Here is a 17739-nt window from a genome sequence, read left to right as displayed (position 1 = left end):
AAACTTTAACATTATAATATAATATATTATATTTCTTATTTTTATTAGTCCGTTTAAAGGATCATCTCGGATATCTGACCATTTGTACAAAAGAGTTCGCAAGTGGCAAAATAAAATTTATTTTTAGATTTTCCTAAATCCTAAAACTACCTGTTTATTTCCAAGACACGTTACATTTTAAATCCCAACCAATAAATGTCAATACTTTTGGGTCCTACTCTTTGAAAAATCAAGCATAATAGAATGTTGTCTGTCCCCAAAAACTAAATCACTTCTACTGTAATCAGACACATCTGATCTTTGTTTCAGGATCTAGTGTTTGCATGTGAGTGTACATAAAATGAACCAACTTTGATAGTTTTGTCACTGTTGGCACAGTTGTTGATGATTGACAGCGACTGCTGGAACCTCGTCCCTCCTATTCCGATGACATCAGCGATCAGCTGACTGACGCCAATCACCACCTGAGGAATCACAAACATCGAATCTGTAAAGACGGGATGAAATAATCCAGACATATCCAAACACTGTGACTTCAGCGTCATATGATAAATGTGGCATTTTTCCACCTGCAGGTGTGTGCGGACGAAGGATTTGCGTCCAGTGTAGTCGAAGTTGCTCTTCATCAGGAAGTAGAGCAGATGAGCTGCGTCGCTGCGGATGGAGCTCAGTTTGGAGTTACAGCACTTCAGAATCTCATAGCAGAAAGATGCACACATATCCGCACGGCCCTCGAAAAACGTACATGGAAACTGGACACACACATGAAAGAAAACAGGAAAACAGCAGCATGAACATTCTTCATAATTTGTAATGACATGAGGGTAAGTAAATTAGAGCCCTATGAAATGCATTTTATTTTTTTACAAATTGGATTTTATTATTTCCCCCAAATTGTTTTATTTTTTGCCAAATTCTTTATTTTCTGTTTTAAATTGTCTGGATTTCAATTAAGTCAGATCAAAAAGCATGACTAATAAATTGAATTTATAAAACTTAACATTTTGACATTAAGATTTAAAAAAATAAATTCTAATTTTCAGTTTTAATTTACTTGGATTTAATACACATTTAGTATCAACAATGGGGGTAATCAAATGAAAGCATAAAACATTAACAATTTAATTTTTTTAAATAATCTTTTAACCTTTTCAAATATTATCAATGAAAATTCAACAAGTTGTTTTATTTTTTGGCAAACAAAGTGCTGAACAACAGAAGTTTACTGTTAAAAATGAAAATTAAAACACTAAAATATTCCTTTAAAAAAGGGTTTAATAATTTCATTATTATTATCATTGTGTAATGTTGTATAGTAGTACAATATTATTGTACTGCAACACTCACACAGAGACATACAGAAATGCACACTCCAGATTTAAATATCAATCTTTCACAGTTTAATTTTCACAGACAATAGTACATATTGCAATTTGATTAATTGTACAACCCCACTTTTGATTTATTCATCCAAAATTTGCCAAATTCTGTGACATTATGCAATTTATGACTGGATTCTATCTGTATTTTCCACTCATATAAAATCATATAGGGCCTTATTAAATGATTACAGATTTTTCAGTTTTGGATGGACTGTCCCTTTAGTAGCTATTGATTTATGTGCTTATTCTATTGTCACACTCACCTTGTAGATGAAAGTGCGAAGAGAAGTGAAGACCTGTTTGAGGGCCGTCTCTGATTGGTTGATTTGTAGGAAGCAGAGATGAACCTGAAAGACTTTCTTCATGAGGGGATTGTGGCCATGATCCAAACTCAGCTGAGTCTGAGAGCAAACACACATATAAACACACACTGTTATCAGTGAGGAATAAAGTGAACAAACACCACTCATGATTGCAGGTGATTGTGATGATGATGATGATTATGGCTGATTTCTGACCTTAAAGCCCATGATGAAGATGCTCAGTGTGTCCAAAACTGTTAGACAAACTTCTGTGGCAATATTTCCTTCCAACAGAGACTGATTCAACATATCAGCATCTGAATGACTGTAATCTAGAAACACACACACAAACAAATGTGGAAGGGTCTTATATCAGCTGATCTGAGAGCTGCTCTATGTGCTGTGAGGTCAGAATTATAATAAATGAGTAAAACAAATAACTGTGAATGAAATTAAATGAGAATGTTGAGTGGCTGTCAATAGATTTAATGCTGTTAACATTTGAATTTATTGAGATTTGCCTATAAATTCCATTAAATTTGTCTTAAAGAAATTATTAGAGATGAGTTTGTTTCTTCATTGGAACAGTTTTGGAGAACTCTAGCATCTCTCCTCACAGCACTTTCCCCACTGCTCAAAAATCCTACATGAAACACTTCACTTATAGATAGCTACAGACCTGTCTCTTTCCTTCCATTCATAGTGAAAACACTCAAACAAGTTGTTTTTAACCAGGTATCATTATTTCTTTCACAGAATAGCCAACAGGAAGCTAACCAGTCAGATTTCAGGAGTGGCCATTCAACTGAGACTGCACTACTCTCAAGCCACTGAAGCTTTGCGGACTGCAAAAGCTGATTACTAATCATCAGTTCTTATTTTGCTGGATCTATCTACCGCTTTTGACACGGTGAATCATCAGATCCTCCTGTCCACCCTCTCATCACTGGGCTTCACAGGGATTCCACTTCGCTGGTTTGAATCCTCTCTCACTGGTAGGTCTTTCAGGGTGGCCTGGGGAGGGGAGGTATCCAAAGCACATCAACTGGTTTCTGGGGTTCCTCAGGGATTAGTTCTTGGACCCCTCCTCTTCTCCATATACACTACATCACTGAGTCCCATCATACAGGCACATGGTTTCTCCTAATATTGCTATGCTGATGACACACAGCTCTATCTTTCATTTCAACCAGATGATCCAACATTAACTGCACGGATATCAGGCTGCCTGCCGGATATCTCGGCATGGATGAAAAAACATCACCGACAGCTCAATCTGGCAAAGACTGGGCTCCTTGTCTTCCCTGCCACTCCAACTCTACAGTATGACTTCACCATCCAGTTAGGTTAATCAACAATTACCCCATCATGTTCGGTCAGAAATCTTGGTGTAATCTTTGATGACCAGCTGACTTTCAAAGACCAAATTGAAAAACTGCTCTATCTTGCAGGTTTGCATTCCACAACATCAGAAAGATCAGGCCCTTCCTAACGGAGCATGCTGCACAACTTCTTGTCCAGGCCGTTGTCATTTCTAGGCTGGACTACTGCAATGCTCTTCTGGCTGGACTTCCATCATGCATAATCAAACCTCTACAAATGATTCAGAATGCAGCGGCATGACTGGTCTTCAACGAGCCCAAAAGAGCCCACGTCACACCTCTCTTTATCTCCTTGCACTGGCTACCTGTTGTGGCTCGCATCAAGTTCAAGACATTGATGCTTGCATACAGAACAGCCACAGGCTCAGCTACATTTCCTCCAGAAGTCTGAGATCCACTAGTGAGCGACACCTCGTGGTACCATCACAGAGAGGCACAAAATCATTTTCTAGAACATTTTCGTTCACCGTTCCTGGCTGGTGGAATTAACTTCCCACCCCTATCCGGAATGATGATTCCCTGACAATTTTCAAGTGACAGCTGAAAACTAATCTCTTTCGTCACTATTTGACTTCATCCTAAAACAAACAAACAAACAAACTTTGTTTTCTCTTTTCTTTAATCTTTCCCTGTCTAGCTTGTACTTATTTGAACAATGCTTGAAACTTGGTATTACGAGCACTTCCTGTGTCTATTTCCCTCTTTAAGATGTATCGCTTGATGTGTTCCCCAATTGTAAGTCGCTTTGGATAAAAGCGTCTGCTAAATGAATTAATGTAAAATGTAAATGTAGCATTACATCACTTGCTCATCCAATGGATCCTCTGCAGTAAATGGGTGCCGTCAGAATGAGAGTCCAAACAGTTGATAAAAACATTACAATAATCCACAAGTAATCCACAACACTCCAGTCCATCAATTAACATCTTGCGAAGTGAAAAGCTGTTTGTTTGTACTAAACAAATCCATCATTAAGATGTATAAGTAAGTTCAAACCATTGCTTCCGGCTAAAATACTTTATCCATAATATTGCTTTCTCCAGTTGAAAAGTCATCTCGTCTCGTCAAGATACATTTTCTCAGATCAAGCACTGTCTAGAGCGAAAACAGCTCTAAACAAACATGACAGTGATAAAACAACGAGGGATTACGTTTTTCACTGGAGGAAGTGTTATTATGGATTTATATTTCAGCCAGAAGCGACAGTTTGAAGTAAAAATATCCTAATGATGGTTTTGTTTATTACAAAGCTTTATTACAACACTTTTCACTTCACAAGATGTTAACTGATGAATTGGAGTGGTGTGGATTATTGTGATGTTTTTATCAGCTATTTGGACTCCAAATCTGTTCTGATGAAGCAACAAACTCATCTACATCTTGGATGGCCTGAGGCTGAAGACATTTCTTGGCTAATTTTCATTAATTTTGTCTAAAAAATTTTTTTTATTTCATTTGATCTCATAAATTAAGTCCAATTCTTTCAACATTAAATGTTAAAATAGTAGGAAGCTTTCATTTCTTGTCTTTTATTCAAAGACTAAAGAGAGCTGCAGATGTAATAGCTGGATTTGTGTGTGTGTCTCACTGTGGTTGTAGGTGTAGGAGTTGTCCAGGCTGTTGAGCTGTTGCAGTCTCATATGTAGGGCTCCTGTCCTGCTGCGGGACACAGGAAGAGTCTGAGAGCGGCGCTCGTGAACCACCGGCCCGGATCCCTCCAGAGTCCTGATGACAGAGTCAAATGTAACATGAACTTCAGAAGCTTCTATTATGAGCTCATTAAACACTCACTGACAAAAAATAAATCTTCTGTGATAATTGGTAGTAGTTGTCTAATACGAGTTTCTATAAAATCTTTATATCTTTCTATAAAATGTATATATATATATATATATATATATATATATATATATATATATATATATATAACATATCTATAAAACATGTTGGCCAACAGCAGAAACATATATTTAGTGGTGCTTAACTCATCAGTTTTCTGGATAGTTACTTGGTCAAAAAATACTATTATGAAACATTATTTATATATTATTTATTTATAACATTATACGCTGGGGTACTTTACAATAGGGTTTCATTTGTTAACATTAACTACAACTGGACATGAACTAGACATGAAAAACAATGAAAAACACCCCTAGAGCATTTATTAATCTTAGTTAGTGTCGACATTCGCAAAAACATGATTAAAATCAAAAGTATCTGTTAATATTATTTAATGGATCTGAGCTAAAATTAACAATTGTATTTTTATTAACCAACATTAATGCAGATCAATAAACACTGATATATTGCTCATTTAAAGTTAGTTTTTTAGGACCTCATTGTAAAGTGCTACCTATATTTCTATATATTATGACATATTTATATTCTACTATTATAAATATGTGCAAAATTAATAAATATGTTTATAAAAAAAGATATAAAGAAATAAAGACATTACCTTGCAATGTGTCTCTTTCCCATGTATTTGAACTGATGAAGACACACTCTAAAATCAGATGAGAAATGAATGATGAGCCAGGAGTGTGTGTGTGTGTGTGTGTGTGTGTGTATGTGCTGTGGAGGTGCAGGTGTGAAGTGCAACACTTACTCTAGCAGACTGAAGAAGTTCATCAGTTCTGTGGGTGAAGCTTTATTCCAGTAGTTGAACAGAGCATCTAACACGCAGCAAATGCGACGGTCAAACAACAGACAACTACAATGAAGCAGGCTTATATAATCTCAGGTGTGTGTGTGTGTACCTTCAGACATGCTCTTTAACACGTGCAGGAAGCACATTAATATGTTCTTCACTTCAGACTGGTCCAGTTTATCACAGCGAAGCAAAGAGCTGCCCAGAACCCCAGCGACATGACACTGAAACAGAGAAAACAAGATCAGACATTCACAGACCACAAAACCATTGACATTTCTGGACACTTAAGTCACACTTGTCTGAATATCTTTGCAATATATTAAAATAATATAACAATATCAGTGTTATTTATATTTTCTAATATTTATTAATATTTTGAATTAGCTTCTAGTTTTATATTTTCAGTTTTTATATTCACTTTAGTAAGTTTGTTATGTGATTTTTAAATGTTTTAGGGTTTTTTTTGTATTTAGCTTTACTTTTTCCAGTTATAGTAACTTTAGCACTTCAACTTGACTTTTATTTTAAATTTCATTTTATTTTCATTTAAGTTTTTACAGTTTAATTTTCATATAATATATAATATTTTATTTCAGTTATATTTTAATTAACCAATATTTTTTAAAGATTTTTTTGTGCTCTCACTTTAAATTAAATGATATCTGGTTTGATCAACTGAAGTGTTGCTTAAGTGTCCAAATACTTTTTGGGGCAACTATAAATACACACTCAGGAAATTATAAGCACTCACATACACATGCACATTTATTAACACACATCCACCTCAAATCACATGCACACTTTCATAAAAAAAGGACAATGATATAGTAGCATTATTGCACTGCACACACTCCAAACGGCCATTCACAGCTCTTTCCCTACAGGATGTCACAGACGAGACAGGGAGGAGCACAGCACAGCTCTACACACACACAGGCCTACACTAACATGCTAATGTATCTACCATAGCACAGCACTGGCCAGAATATTTCCCATGTTCCCCTGCCAGCAGATCCTCACTGAGACAGCAGGGTGTGGAAACTATGAAACCCACAAAATACTGCGTCTGTTTATTCACTTAATTTATCATGTGGCTACACAGATGGAGACTGAAGGACTGTTTTTGTACTAATTGAAATGCAACAAAAGGAAATAATATCAAAGAGAGATCATTCAGTGCGCCACAGCATTCCTGCAATCAACAGATTTACTGACTCAGCTTCCTGTGACTGGAAGCATCAGCTATGGATTTAGGCACAAGATCTGCTCTGTTACGTCTACAAAATACAGACGTGCTGACAGAAATGTCTGCTCTCCACTGGAAGATATCTTAAAGAGGTCATATCATGACACAGAGTTACTTAAACAGAGTCTAACTGTAGTCCAAAAGACCATTGATGAAAAAATAAAAAATAAACCAAATATTTAGTCACCACAAAGCTATTTCATTCAATATCCATATCTAAATAATGTGCAACTAATGCACCTGGCTGACTTAGATAACGAGAGGATAAGATAATGTGTTCTGGTGTGACTGCAATTAAAATGCAGTTATATTTGCAACGGGGGGTGTAAAGTATCTGTTTCTATGGAAATTTAAGTTTTTCCACATGCAATTATGTATCCATTTATTTCTTTAACACTAAGACTGTGAGTAGAATCAAACAATTGTAGATGATCTAACGTTTCTCAGCTTTAGTCTAAGCTAAAAACAGTAACACTATCAAATTTTGTTAAATGTTATTGTGTGAAATGTGTATACCAAATAGCAAATGCTATTTATTTTCTAGCATTTTTTTCACTCAAATAATGGTTTGAAAAGCCTCTACCGGACAGCGTTCCCAAACAACCTGCACATATTTTAATTATTATACACACATTTATGATGCAGGACACAATAATACTCTTAATAAAAGAGAGGTTTACAACTAAACGAACACAAACACCTTAAATTCAGTAGTGGCACCAAACTCCACACAACTGCTGTGTGATGCATCAGTGATCAGTTTATTTGAAGCGTCAATTCAGGTCTGATTTATTTCATCACACTGACATGCTTCAATCAAGACAACAACACAAGATCATTCAGCTTCAGTTCTGTGAGTTTATGGCACTGAATATTAATTGGCTTTGTAAACGTCATTCATTGTTCACTGTTTAACAATGTTATGGTATCATTTCAAGGAAATATATGTTCCTGATTATTATCTATGTGTCTGATTATTAAATCAGGTTTATAGCAGGTGTTAACAGTGATTAACAAGCATTAATATAATGGGGTCGTGTGGGGTTGCTATAAACCAGTAAAGCTCAATTGATTAGAGAGAATAACGACCCTGTTCATCTCCTGTCAATCACTGTGTCTTTGGTCTTGAGTCGCTGAGGCTCTGAATGACTCTGGGGCCCCCTGCAGGACTGTGGTGGGCAGGTGCAGGGGGTGATACAGTGATTGACAGGAGGAGGACAGGGTTGTTATTCTCTCTAAGTAAATGAGCATAACTGGTTTATAGCAACTCCACCCAACCCTGTCCTTCATTTACATTAATGCTTGTTAATCAGTGTTAACACCTGCTATAAACCTGATTTAATAATCAAACACATATGAACATAACAAATTTCCTTGAAATGATGTCATAACGCTGTAACAGAGAACTAATTTCACAAACTACATTAATTTTTCAATTACATCATAAACTCACAGAACTGAAGCAGAATGATCTGAATCTGAATATAAACTGATCAATTATCTCTTGTACAAGTGACCCTCAGGGAAAGTGACCCTCAGGGAAAACAAAATGCAATATGACCCCTTTAAGACAGTCAATCATTATTGTCTAGCTAAGGGAACAGAGGATCAGTAAAGCCACATGCACACACAGAAACACCAAATTGGGACCGTGTAGGGTAAGAGGTCAGAGGTGAGTGGTAATAGCAGGGCTGCAAGGCAGGGGTCAAAGGTCAGCGCTGATGTAATACTTGTGTAGGGTGTGTGTGTTGCTCAGACGGTGTAGACAGCAGAGAGAAGTCCATGGTCTGTCGTTTGAGACGTGCAGAGAGCGGCATCTCCTCTGAGTCAGTAAAGAAACGCAGTACGCTGGCAGAGTGACGGCGAGAGAAACACTCCCGCTGAACGCAGCGGCAGCAAGAGACACACAACCATAGGTTAGCACACACACCCACACCCACACACTACTGGGATAAACACACACTGCGGCACATAAACATAAAACATGATAACAGTCCATCATAAATAATGTACACAAAAATGACAATCAGGTCAGGTGAGCAGTACCTTGTCTGGGGGGTGTGGCTTCTCAATGCTGCGCTCTGATAGGCCGTTTCCAGAGTCTGTGCTGATAAGAGAGGTGCGTGAGTCAGTGTGCCGTACAGAGCTCACGGTCGGAGTGTGAGGAGAGACTGGCAAACACAAAACACATCAATATACTGGACATAATCACTCTCAAATGATATTTCTCAATAATCTGAACATAATTATTTGAACTCTGTAAGGCCTGATATAGGACATAATAGTCAAAAGGCATTTCAATGGGAACAAACAAAGAGCTTGTTTCTGTAAAACTGTCAGATAGTGGCTGGTTATGACGCTGTGTCTCACCTGTTCCTGAAATTACTCCAAACACCTCTTTATGCAGGCTGCTGTCCACTGGACTGGCCATATTTTTTGTAGGTGTCACCATGACATGATCATCACGGCCATTCTGAAACAATACAAACAGAAGTCTGTTTCAAGAGCAACCTGTTAACCCACTATATTTTGGTCACTCATTGTACTGCAATTTGTATTTTACTATACATTTTGTTTGCATGTTAATATATGTTCATGACTTTTTTACTTTGAGAACTACACTTGCAACTACATTGCTTTCTGATAAAAATAATTCAAATAATCTGATACTGATATTAATTATTGAGATCATTTAATGTTCACCTTTTTTTCAATGGATGTGTAAAGTTTGGGGACAGTAAAATTGTTTTATGTTTTTGAAAAAAGTCTCTTATGCTATATTGTCAAATATAATTAATATCTAAAATAACAGCTTTCTATTTTATTTTAAAATGTCATTTTTTCCTGTCATGCAAAGCTGAATTTTCAATATTTCTTATTAATATCGGTTATTATCAATGATTTCAGTGAAGTATTCTTAATAACAGAAAATCTAATCAAAATCTAAACGAATCAAGAGCCTGTAAATCAGAATCAAATCAAATGTCAAATCAGGGCAGATTTTCAGTTGTAATAAAAATAGAAATGTCATCCAATAAATGAAATGCTTTGACACTGTATAACTTCTTTCTTCTGAGAAACACACAAGAAGATATCTTGAAGAATGTCACTGTTTTCATAAAATTAAAGACAAAGGTGTCCTAAGCAACATTGAACCTTACTGACTTTCATTTTATGGACAAAAATACTGACATTTTCAAAAAATATATTCTTTGGCATTCTATAGAAAAAACTAAACCAGGTTTGGAATGACATAAGGGTAAGTCGATTATGACAGAATTGCCATTTTTGGTGAACTATCCCTTTAACCTGCAATCTGGTGGCAAGCGCTTCTGTATGGCTGCACAGGCTGAAACAAACACTAGGTGTCAGTCTTACAATGTTAGTCTGGTTGATGACAGGCGGCACATCTTTGATGTTGAGTCTGTGGACGTTTTCCAGCAGCAGACTGAATAGAGGCAGGTAAAGCGTAGCCAAGCGAGCCTGCTGACCCTGAAAAACATACAAAATACACACTTTATATTTATTATATTCAAAGCAGTGCTCTTAGCACACGTGCGTGTGACACACTATGCTGCTCATTCACCTTGGAGGAGTAACGATCGTCAAAGGCGTGTTTGATCATCAGGTTCTTCAGCACCTGTACAGCGATCTGACGGATGTCTCTGAACTCCTGTACAGCTCCGCCCATCTCCCTTAGCAACAGCCCCACCAGGAAATGATTCTTACAGAAATCATCAGTTAAAGAGTAGTCCAGCTGAAGATCTGACAGAGACACAGAGAGAAGGATGTGAGTTCAGAGCCGAAAACACAATCCTGAACTATAGGAACGGAAACAACAGGCTTTATAACCATAGAAACAGGAATTATATTGGAATAGTCCACCAAAAAATACAACTTCTGTCATCATTTAGCGCAGGGCTCGCCAACAGGCAGACTCCGTTCCAAATCTATGAAGGCTTTTGACATAATTAAATAAATAAATAAATGCCAAACGCTAATTTCTAATAGAATCAAATTTATATCAAGCACATCCAAGTCAGCTCAATAGAGCAGTTTGGGTGCAGCTGTGAAGAGAGTGGCGCAAAGACAGATGAAACTTTCAGTAAGTGAAAAACAACAGCATTCTCAAAAATTTGAAAAGTTGACGTGTCCTTAAAGTCTTAAATGGTACAAGAACGTCTTAATTATGATTTCAGGAGGTCTTAAAATTGGGGATGGAAAGACAAGAATTGCGATCAAACTTCAAAAGGCAATGATTTAATTGAATAAATATGAGCACTGCACGTTTCAAAGTCTGCTGTGCTGCTTTGTGTACTGCCGTTACTAGTGATGGGTCGTTCTTGAACGATTCGTTCATTTTGAACAAATCTTTAATGTGACTCGAGAAGAACGAGTCGTCTCGGGGAGTGATTCGTTCAGTCGCGCATGCGCATTGCACAGCATTCTCGGGTTTGAGTCGTTCGTTCATCACGTGACAGCCCCATACGCTTAACCAATGCAGCCTGAGCCGGAAAGAGAATTGATTAGGTCTTCTATATCGAGTCTCGGGTTTGAGTCGTTCGTTCATCACGTGACAGCCCCGTACGCTTAACCAATGCAGCCTGAGCCGGAAAGAGAATTGATTAGGTCTTCCATATCGAGTCTCGGGTTTGAGTCGTTCGTTCATCACGTGACAGCCCCGTACGCTTAACCAATGCAGCGTGAGCCGGAAAGAGAATTGATTAGTTCTTGTATATCGAGTCTCGGGTTTGAGTCGTTCGTTCTTTTGTCACGTGACGTGACAGTTTTGGACAGAGAAATTAGTTAATTTACAACCTTCCTTACAAACGGGTGCATAGTCATTATTATTATTATTATAATTATTAGTATTATTATTTACTCTTACAGTTATGTGATGCTTTTCTGGTCTCAAATTATTGCTTTTAATTTCTGTCACATGGTTCTTTTCCATAACACCATGTGGTAAAAAAAGATAAGGAGTTGGTTAACCTCTTCTTGCAGTACACATATACCTGCACATTTAGTTTAGTTTTATTTAACTGGTTTGCACTCTATCTATTCTGCCATGTGCCTTATGCCACTTTATCTCTTTCTTTATTTTTCTACAAACGTCCTCATTTGTATAGTTGTATGTGCATATGTTTAAACTGTATTTATCTGTATTTGAACGTCTACTGTCAGTGTTTAATGTTAACTGTATGCACCAAGGGTCTGAGAGTAACGCAATTTCAGTTCTCTGTATGTATGTACTGTACATGTGGAAGAATTGACAATAAAGCAGACTTGACTTGTTATGCTTTGTTTTTATTTTTATTTTTTTAGTCTAATCTTCATAAAATACAATACCTTGTTGTATTTATGTCTTTTGAGTTAACCCTTTAGATTGGACTATAGTGTTACTTACTATACTTTTGTAACATATGACACTTTAGACATTAACACTCTGTACACACTCCTGAATTGTTTTTTATTGTTTATTTTTGTGCCAGAAAAAGCTATAGCAAAGAAGATAACTATTCCAAAATGAATTTAAACTATTTAAATAAAAAATACAAGAAAATTAAAACATACTAAAGCCACAGAGCCTTAAAAAACTAAAACAAAATACTGCACAACAAGCTAGGCCTTTTTTAAATAAATAAAAAATAAATAAGCTTTAAAATAACACTGTGGCTATATTTTAGAACATGCTTTAAGGCATGTTTGCATTAAAAAAAATGAACAGACCATTTTTATTTCTAGGAAAATGCTTATTACACATATTTTGATAATTTTATGATAATTCTTAAATATGATCCAACATACAAAAAAATACAGTTTTACTTTATGGTAGCCTATTTGATATGTACTGATCCGGCAAGTGGTCACGTGACAAAAGAACGAACGACTCAAACCCGAGACTCGATATAGAAGACCTAATCAATTCTCTTTCCGGCTCAGGCTGCATTGGTTAAGCGTATGGGGCTGTCACGTGATGAACGAACGACTCAAACCCGAGACTCGATATAGAAGACCTAATCAATTCTCTTTCCGGCTCAGGCTGCATTGGTTAAGCGTACGGGGCTGTCACGTGATGAACGAACGACTCAAACCCGAGACTCGATATAGAAGACCTAATCAATTCTCTTTCCGGCTCACGCTGCATTAGTTAAGCGTACGGGGCTGTCACGTGATGAACGAACGACTCAAACCCGAGACTCGATCGAAGAACTAATCAATTCTCTTTCCGGCTCACGCTGCATTAGTTAAGCGTATGGGGCTGTCACGTGATGAACGAACGACTCAAACCCGAACACTTGTCAGATAAGAGGTGGTGCGCTAATCATAGACTAAAGACCCAGGTAAACAATTAAGTAATATTTTCTGTTTCTTATAGCATAGTTTTGTATTGTTTGTAGTGTGATAAACGTTTGCATAAGTAGTAGATGTGTTTGGAAAGTAACACATAACATTTGAATTATATTTTGCTAAAATGAACGAAATGAACGAAATGACTCGAAAAAAGATTCGTTCATTTTGCTGAACGAGACTCAAAGGTCCGAGTCGGTAAAATGATCCGAACTTCCCATCACTAGCCGTTACCAGAGAAACCGCTTTATTTCTGCTGTTCCTAAAGCGCCACCTGCTGGCAGAGAATAAATGTGCATTTACAATCAGCCCGTCCGCTGTTTTGTTCAGACCATTGCGAAAATCAACCCATGTTTTTACGCAGCAAACAGTTGTACAAAAGAGTTGTAAAGTGAACTGGTGGATCGACAAGAAGATAATGTATTATATAAAGGTAAGCAAATAAGACAGTAAAATATATTTACATGTTATTTAATTAATATAATGATTGATAATAATTGTTTAAATAAATATAATAATTAATAATGACTCAATTTTCAAGTTTATCATTTTATAAATCTTTTTGTTTTGGTGAAAACCTGTATCTCTAAATCATGCTTTTTTACAGTCATTTTTATTTGTGCAGGTCTTAAAAAGTCTTCAATTTAAATATCCTGCAGATACCATGGTCTGGCAAAAACCATCAATTCATGTTTTTAGGTAGGCTACATAATTGTCCGGACCTCAGCTGGTGAGGAGGGTTCATTACTGGACCTCAAACAATTGTAGTTGAAGACCCCTGATTTAGAGCATGTGCACAAAAAACAAGCATTGATTAAATTGTTTTTCACACTTATAAATGTTTTAACAGAATGTGACTAAATTTCAGTCTTGGAATATGCAGTCGAAGTATAGACTACTTTTTAGAAACTTTATTGATTAATATAAATATATTATACAATTTAAAAAATTGTATTTTGACTGTAGTCTATATTAGAGCAGTGGTTCTCATCTTTTTGATGCAAAGGTCCCAAATAAAATATAAAATATAAGATTTTAATCATTTGTATTACATTTCCAGGTCTAGAAATCAGACAATATGTTATATACTGGCTAGTCTAATTTAATATTATACATAACATATTCAGGGTTTTCAAGACCTTGGAAAAAATGTAAATAAGAAATCTTGACCTGGTTTCACAGACTGGGCTTAGACTGAGCCAGGATTTAGGCCATAGTTCAATTAGGACATTTAAATAATTTGTATAAATGTGCCTTAGAGAAAACATTACTGGTGTGAATCTTGAGACAAAACAAAGGCACCGATATATTTTAAGATCAGTCATTGCAAGTTTCTTTCAGTTGAAACAGCTCAGACTTACATTTTAGTCTGGGACTAAGCCTTCTCTATGAAACCGGGGGCTTGATTTGTAGTTGTTGTTGCTTATTTTAATGCTCCTTCTGTTTTATTTTAAATCATTAAGGTAATCTTGAGGCCCCCTTAGATGTTAGCTGAAGGCTTCTGTTTGAGAACCACTGGATTATAGGAAGATGGCTATTTTGAAGGCCACAATAAAATATACTAATTATGTTAAAAACTCACATCAGCCTTCGATTCAGTCCTATTCAATCAATATTCAACAAGGTCTTTGACTATAAGTGTTTCTTCTCTTCTCTTTAATGACTGATTACCTTGAAAGCGCTGGATTCGGCCCTTCCCGAACGGCATGGGCAGATTGAGAGGAACGTAGTGCTCATGATTACAGACCACCTTCAGAAACTCAAACTTAAACTCATACAGCGTCTGAGTGAGGAAGAAACAGAGAGACAGGCATCAGACTGCATCATGGGAAATTATAGAAGATGGAATGTATACTAGAAAAAAGAAAAATCCTAATCTCATATATGGGTGTAAATGGAGATATAAAAGCAGAAGCATATTACTTTTGCGTCTCCGGGCATGAAGCAGTTGATGTAGTTGCTAATCTGCTTGAAGACAAACCCTCTGTCCATGAAGGTAAAACAGCGCTGGTGAAAACAAACAATGGTTGAGTTTACTGACTGATTCAAGACACCTGATGTGTCTTTTTTGTCTTTAAACCAAGTGTAGTTACTTGTAACTAAAACCAAAACTAAAGAAAAAATTTCACCTAAACAGTAATAAAAACATAAATTAATACAAATGACAAAAGAACATAACATTATTAAAATTAAAATGGAAAAATAACACTGCCTCAGACAAATGTACAACTTGTTACTCTGAGATTGTAAAAAAGTCTTTTAGGATTACTGGATTATTGCAGATCCACGTTCATTTTATCATAAGGTTGTGAAATCTGAACTGAGCGCTTCACATAAACACACTTAAGTGCTTTTGTGAGAAGTGTTTGGTTTGTGGTTGATGTGAACCAAATTCAGAAGTAAGCTGCTATTGATGACGTACATTTTGCTGAAATATATCACAAATAGTTTTGTTGAACTACTGTACAAATAAAATCAAACCAAAAGGAATATTTTACGAGTCACGTGACGTGCTCATGAACCTAGTCACACTCGAGTAGCGCTCCGTACGTTTGGCCTCTTTTTGCTGAGTTTTCGTTTTAAGTTTTATTCATTGGTGGTGCTTTACCTGATGGCATGCAGTCGTAAAGAGCAAGAGTTGTCTCCATCGGCTTCTCCGATTAAGAAGAAATCCAAGCCACCGACCGCGAGCGATATGATGGACAAGATTGCGAACACTGTTACACACTTTGAGGACATTCTAAGAACCGAGTTAACGGCGATGAGGAACGAGTTAGCTTCTCACATGTTAGTTGTTCAGTCACTATGCTCTAAACTGGATCTTCTTACAGGGGAGATGAGAGAACAAAAGAAAGTTTTTGCAGATCACTATAGGCGAGTTGCCGCGCTCGAGCAACAGGTTGTGGACTTGCAGGATCACAATAGCCGCAGCAATCTGTGTCTGTTAGATTGCCTGAAGGTTCTGAAAAGGACGACCCGATGAGCTTTTTAAAAAGATCACTACCGACATGGCTCTGCGATGGGCAAAGAGACTGAAGTGGAGCGAGCGCATTGTGTGTACACAAGGCTCTCCTCAGATCGCGCTAAAACACGGGTTTTCATCTTTAAACTGCTGCAGTACATGGACAGGGAGCTCATTCTGCCAGACTACACGCCCAGGTGAAAACTTTAGATGGAGCAACGCTGTCTTTCTTTCCAGATTTTTCTACGGTTACCACAAAAAGAAGAAGTGCATTTGCGCCAATTAGGAAGGAGATGAGATACGTTGGCATCCAGAATTTTCTCCTTTATCCTGCAACGCTGAAGGTCATTCTCAATCAAGATGAACCTAAAATGCTACACTCCCCAGAAACAGCAAGAGATTTTCTCAGATCCCATTCATCCACAAACTCTCAGTGAACTCCAGCTGGACATTTGCTGTCTAATCAGAGAAGAGATGCTCTAATTGGTTAGGTGATGTGTCTTTCACTTTTCATTTTAATGCTCACTTCTTAATTCATAGTTCATTGTGCATACAGTATCGCTTACTGATTATGATATTTTATTTGTTTTAGTTGTATTCTTTATCTCTCTTCTCTTTAAAAAAAAAAAAAAAAATAGAAATACTACCTAGTCAATATGTGACTATGGGGCCAAATGTTGGTGCTACAGTAATGTGCAGGTTTTTGTTGACACCACGGACCATATTAAGGGGTGCTGGCAGATCAAGGTTTGTTCTTGGTTTGATCTGCCATAGTTCATGGGAATGTATTTATGTTTTTTTGAATGGTAACGGGGAGGGTGAGGGGTGGTTTAATGGTAGACTCAACTGGTTTTATTTTCAAACTTGTATTTTGTCTTATTATGCAGTCATTATTTTGGATACCTATGACTGACCTTAATATTCTGAGTTGTAATATTAATGGCCTAAATGGCCCTCACAAACGTACAGGTCTTCTGGATTTTTTGTGAAGAAGAAAGATTGATATAGTGTTATTTCAAGAATCCCATTTGAAAGAGGAGGATATACGCAGGTGTAATAATAAGTTTTATGAAGTGGTATCTCTCTCATCTTCGGATACTAAAACCAAGGGTGTCCTAATATTGGTGCGGAGGACTTTAAATGTTACTATTTTAGAGAAAGGTTGTGATACAAATGGTAGAATAACACATATAAAAACAATAGTGGAGAATAGGAATATTGTGTTTCTCTCAGTTTATGCCCCAGGTACTCCTGACCCTACTTTTTTTCTGTTTTGTCAACCTATCTCTTGAAGTTTTCAGATTTTGAAATCGTATTGGGTGCAGATATGAATTCTGTAATATCGCATATCCTAGATAGATCTGGACCAAAGGAATCGCACTCTCAAGCTTTGTGTTCTGACAGACTTTGGCAATGTGTAACCTCATCCTCGTTGGTGGACAGTTGGCGTTTATTAAA

The 17739-nt window shown here is 36.8% G+C and overlaps 1 protein-coding gene across 2 annotated transcripts in view; it reads right to left on the bottom strand.

Annotated features, from left to right (window-relative positions):
* Window positions 1-17739, bottom strand: part of LOC306877057 (dedicator of cytokinesis protein 9-like) — a 98014-nt gene that overhangs the window by 11374 nt on the left and 68901 nt on the right. For both annotated transcript variants that reach the window (XM_079428584.1, XM_079428583.1), the window contains 14 exons: window positions 15243-15326; window positions 14991-15102; window positions 10555-10733; window positions 10347-10460; window positions 9339-9441; window positions 9015-9139; window positions 5829-5943; window positions 5678-5744; window positions 5528-5575; window positions 4655-4791; window positions 1901-2016; window positions 1646-1783; window positions 570-752; window positions 351-464 (listed from right to left, as the gene is read on the bottom strand). In XM_079428584.1, coding sequence (XP_079284710.1) covers window positions 351-464; window positions 570-752; window positions 1646-1783; window positions 1901-2016; window positions 4655-4791; window positions 5528-5575; window positions 5678-5744; window positions 5829-5943; window positions 9015-9139; window positions 9339-9441; window positions 10347-10460; window positions 10555-10733; window positions 14991-15102; window positions 15243-15326 — 1635 coding nt within the window. The remainder of the gene's footprint in view (window positions 1-350; window positions 465-569; window positions 753-1645; window positions 1784-1900; window positions 2017-4654; window positions 4792-5527; window positions 5576-5677; window positions 5745-5828; window positions 5944-9014; window positions 9140-9338; window positions 9442-10346; window positions 10461-10554; window positions 10734-14990; window positions 15103-15242; window positions 15327-17739) is intronic.

Source organism: Barbus barbus (assembly GCF_936440315.1).
Source record: "Barbus barbus genome assembly, chromosome: 11".
NCBI lineage: Eukaryota > Metazoa > Chordata > Actinopteri > Cypriniformes > Cyprinidae > Barbus > Barbus barbus.
The sequence above is the reverse complement of the archived record's forward strand: the minus strand, read 5'-3'. Positions and strand labels throughout refer to the sequence as shown.